The following is a 4,966-nucleotide window of genomic DNA, read 5'->3' as shown; positions in this document are numbered from 1 at the left end:
AGCAGAAACATTGAATATTTACTCGCTAGAAGTCGCTTTTACGCACAATGCGCCCCCACATCAATACGCGCTCTAAATCTTATCGGGGAGGCTCTTGAGCGACGGCCTTTCGGTCAACAAATAGTGAAGCATTGGCGACTGTAGCAGAAACATTGAATATTTACTCGCTCGAAGTCGCTTTTACGCACAATGCGCCCCCACATCAATACGCGCTCTAAATCTTATCGGGGAGGCTCTTGAGCGACGGCCTTTCGGTCAACAAATAGTGAAGCATTGGCGACTGTAGCAGAAACATTGAATATTTACTCGCTCGAAGTCGCTTTTACGCACAATGCGCCCCCACATCAATACGCGCTCTAAATCTTATCGGGGAGGCTCTTGAGCGACGGCCTTTCGGTCAACAAATAGTGAAGCATTGGCGACTGTAGCAGAAACATTGAATATTTACTCGCTCGAAGTCGCTTTTACGCACAATGCGCCCCCACATCAATACGCGCTCTAAATCTTATCGGGGAGGCTCTTGAGCGACGGCCTTTCGGTCAACAAATAGTGAAGCATTGGCGACTGTAGCAGAAACATTGAATATTTACTCGCTAGAAGTCGCTTTTACGCACAATGCGCCCCCACATCAATACGCGCTCTAAATCTTATCGGGGAGGCTCCCGAGCGACGGCCTTTCGGTCAACAAATAGTGAAGCATTGGCGACTGTAGCAGAAATATTGAATATTTACTCGCTAGAAGTCGCTTTTACGCACAATGCGCCCCCCCCCCCCCCCACATCAATACGTGCTCTAAATCTTATCGGGGCGGCTCCCGAGTGATGACCTTTCGGTCAAGCCACCTCACACCGGCGTCCCACAGTCTAAACACGCCGCACACATGCAGCGGTGCAAAGGCTCCTTGGCGACTTAGACAGCAGGGCTCTTCCGACGAGGGGGGCCGAGTTACCGCTGGGGAGAAGCGCTCTTTGCTGTACGCCCCGCTTTGCCGGCAAGTATAGCATTCCTCTTCCTTTCGGCACGCTTGCGGGCGTTCCGGCGGTACATGATGAGCGAGAAGTAGAAGAGGACCATGCTGGCCGCAAGCATGACCACCAGAGCGTAGAACATTCCTCGTGCCATGCCCTCGTTCTCGTACACGATGCAGCTGCCACTGGAGCCGCAGGAGCGATGCCACATCAGACACGTCTGGTCCACGATTCCACCGAGGATTACTGGCGCCGGAATGGATCCTGTCGCGCATGAGGCATAGAGAGGTTACGCTCCGCTCAGGAGTCGCATATGCCGGGTTAAGAGGCGGGCGGCTTTGCGACTATCGTGCATAATTCGATCATGCCACGCCTACAGTTCCGACTACTGCGTGCGTTTACGACGGTGATTCGTAAAGAAATATAAGCAGTTGGCTGAAAAAGCCTACGGGAGGTGGATGAGCGTAATAAAAGAAAGGATTTCGAGGACATCACGTACGACAAATTTCCAGTTTAGCCTGCACGTAAGAAGAGACGTGCCCGTTCCATCTGCTTGTAGTAGCAGTAGGCGGCTATGTAGTAAAATATAGGTATAACTTTTTTATACTAGAAAATCTATTCCGTAAATTTTTGCTGCCAATTGTACTCTCCAGCCGCCGCGTAGGCCATTAGCAGGTGTTAGTCAGGGACAAGTTATAAAACATGGCACAATTGCAGAGAGTGAAGCAGTTTGATCCAGGGTCGTTCTCACTGTAACCACGTTGGCCGAAGGGGTACCACCGTTCGAAACTGGGCCATCGCCCGCGAGGGGCGCAGTGGGGTTTACGGAGCTTCTCCCAAGCGGACACCCCTAAAGAAAGCCGGGCGCCAGGCCGGGGGCCACTTGTATCCATTTTTACCGGTGGGTGTCCGGCGGTGGGTTTCGAACCAACCAACTCCCGCAGCCGTGTCGGGCACCCAACCGACTGGGCCACGGCTGCGGTTATAAAGTTATAAGGTTATAAAGTTATAAAACATGGAACGATGGCAGAGAGTGCTACACCCTCTTGAGAACGCGGTTTATGGTCCTCTTTACGACCATTTTGTGCAGCATCTTTCCTCACATCACTCGCGCAACTCAGCATGTTTTAAGCACAGATCTGCGATATTCGCAGCAGCACTATCGTCAGTCAAGTAAACTTCTGCCCGTTCGGACGGCGTCAAATCGCCATTCGTCTCAGCTGTCCGGAGATCAGGGCAGGTGAAGAGCACGTACTACACACCTGAAACGCTGCAATTTCCTCTCCGGATTTTCTATACTCTTCCCCATGCCCATGGTGTTCTTATCATCTTCCAAAATTGGTGGACCCACGAAAGCCTGTCGCGAGGAAACCACTCCTTTAATGAGGCCTCAATACTAGTCACTCATGTTTTTTTTCCGTCATACCTTCCCTACTATTCTCGCGGTGCGGTTGCTGGGGCGGCGTTCGACAGGCAATCTTTCATCGCCTCTCGTTTGCGCTGCAGCCGAAGTTGCCGCCTAGCATTGGTTTTACCAGCCGTCTTGTTAAGTACCAGCTCTTAAATTTACCCAAGCGCAACCCACTTATTGCAGCTTGGGAATTTCAGTGGCTCGTCTTTGTTATCGCACTGCCTCTGCTCATGTGACACAGCTGCCAATTCACATCATCATATCTACTCGGCAGTGGCTTCTGAAACGCGGGAACACGCGCGGTTTGGCAGTGTGGCTGGCGTATCTATTATGTCTAAATGTCCCCTATAATAGCCTATAATTCGCCCCATCCTAGTGGCACGCGGGAGCATTGTAACGCTTTCTGTGAAAAAGTTAGCCGTCTAGGCACCCGTACCAGGCATTATCTAGTCACAATCTTCTTTGGAAACAGCTGGAAAACTGTGTACTGGTATAGTAAAGGTTAAGTACAGGTTTGAGGAGTTAAAAAAAAATTCGTTTCGAACTCCGGAAATGCAGGGTACTAGGAATGACGTATTATGCGCACCGCAGGCACTTGACGCCTGCAGTGCAGGAACTTGTAAAGGACGCTGAATATGGGAATGGCAAACGTGCCCATTCAGGACAAGAAAAACGACATAATGATTTAGGCGGAAACTCCCCCAGGCGGAAAACGAGGCAGCAACTTTGAGGGTGCGGGAGTTACACCTACTCTTCCTCCGGCTCTTCTCACAACATCCTCCTATTTTGCATAAGTGGAGGACGTTTCTGTCAATTTTAAGAGACGAATGACGGACACCGCTTTTTCCCGGGAATGTCACTCAAACAGCAGCCGCTGTGAAACCACTTGTGCAGCCGAGGGCACTTACCCACCAAGCGGGCGATGACGGTCTTGATTCCAAGCGCGAGGGAGCGCTCCGCTGGCTTGACACATCTGCGGTGAGCGAGAGCGCACGTTCCGACAAAGCTTGTAGGTGAAGTGCATCAGACAGACAGACGCAAACTTCGGGTTGATGATAGGAAGTAAAGGGGCGCAGTTAAAAGTTCCGTGGTAGTTTATCGGCCACTAGTGGTGCGCCTTGTGTCTATATAGGCCCAAACGTGCGCTAGGTGGTGGCGGAAGCTGCGTGTTCATTTCCTGGTTTTGTCTGGCGCGTACAGACGTCTGTCTGCGAACGCATATCAATTGCAGTCTGGAAATCCTAAACAAAAACAACCGTCATAGATAATAGCTGCACTGTTTTTCGTACAGCTAACTGACTGCAATCACACTGAGAGGAAATCAAAATTGTAGCAATAAAATTCTCCTTCAGGTCAATAGGAAGGGTAGCTAAAACTTCCACGCTCGGAAGGCAGCCTACTGAATTAACGAAATGAATGAGGATAACTAACGAAAATAAATTTGCATGGAAGGTGAAGAGCTGCGAGAGGAAAACTTTAATCGTAGTAAAGGCTAAGGCCGGGCTCCCCAAGAAAGTCAGCCTCCGTCTGCAGCACGACATGACTGTTCCATCCAAACGTATTTTACCCTCTTACTGAGAATAGCTCACTGCACTCCCGAGTAAGCTGTATGGTTATGGGCCACAACACAAAGGTAATAAAAGTATATAGGCCGATCCATTCACAACAAATTTCAATCCAACAAGACTTTCCATAAACTGCTAATATCCAGCCGAGTAGAAATAAAAGGGAACCAATGGCCTACCTGTGGCTTTTATTTAACAAATGCGATAGTAATTAAGTCGCTCTGGGGAAAACAAAAAATGTTACCATGTGCACACATCTTTGAACGTCACTGCAAGAGGGTTTGCTGACGTACACGCTCCCTTTATTTTTTTTGTACGCTTTCTTTCACGGCCAGCACAGCTTTTGGGGTGTGGTACACTCCACAAATTCCTCCGGCTGCAAGAGTTTGACGCTCGTATTACCGAAATCGCTGTTCCTTTGTTCACTAATGGCATTTTTCTTTGGCTACCTCCTCTTCCTGAGCCGGAAGACTTCGCTTGAAACGCCATACATGGTGGCCACGTCGTTAAAGGGCGCGAAACTGCTGCGTGAGGTCCGCGATCGCCAGACGCAATGCGTACCTGATGGAGGCAGCTGTGGCAGGTGCCGCGTTGAGGAAGGCCGAGCTGAGCGACAGGAAGACGCCGACCAGGTACGGGAAGAGCAGCGCGCAGTCGACGCTGCAGCGAGACCGGGTCGCCTGCACGGCCTCCAGGAGGACCTGCTCGCTACTCACGCCCGGCACCTCGCTCAGCGTGCCGTTCACGCACGAGCAGTCGCTGTACATCTGCGGTAGAACAAGGGTCAAAGCTGGTGGCGTCTGCGCGAGGCAGAAGCTACGGCGATGGGGCAGCCTGTCGGCCCTTAGGTGTACCGGCCACGTTATTCGTTGCAATCATGCTACGTTTGCCCAGTCTAGCTCCGCCAGGGCGGCGCATCACCAAAGGAGTTTGCTGAGACAGTGTCGTCAGTACCATCTTCCAAGGGGACAGGCTACGCAGTATACTCTGTTTTCTGTGGCAATTTCTGGCTAACTTTTTTC

At 50.9% G+C, this 4,966-nt stretch overlaps 1 protein-coding gene across 1 annotated transcript; it reads right to left on the bottom strand.

Annotated features, from left to right (window-relative positions):
* Positions 1–925: 925 nt before the first annotated feature.
* Positions 926–4,711, bottom strand: LOC144129844 (solute carrier organic anion transporter family member 4A1-like). Its single transcript, XM_077663910.1, has 3 exons — positions 4,506–4,711; positions 3,288–3,352; positions 926–1,232 (listed from the first exon to the last, which is right to left on the bottom strand). Exons 1-3 carry the CDS (start codon positions 4,709–4,711, stop codon positions 946–948), a joined length of 558 nt encoding a protein of 185 aa, XP_077520036.1. The 3' UTR covers positions 926–945.
* Between the last annotated feature and the right edge of the window lie 255 nt (positions 4,712–4,966).

Source organism: Amblyomma americanum, chromosome 4, assembly GCF_052857255.1.
Source record: "Amblyomma americanum isolate KBUSLIRL-KWMA chromosome 4, ASM5285725v1, whole genome shotgun sequence".
Lineage (NCBI taxonomy): Eukaryota > Metazoa > Arthropoda > Arachnida > Ixodida > Ixodidae > Amblyomma > Amblyomma americanum.
The sequence above is the reverse complement of the archived record's forward strand: the minus strand, read 5'-3'. Positions and strand labels throughout refer to the sequence as shown.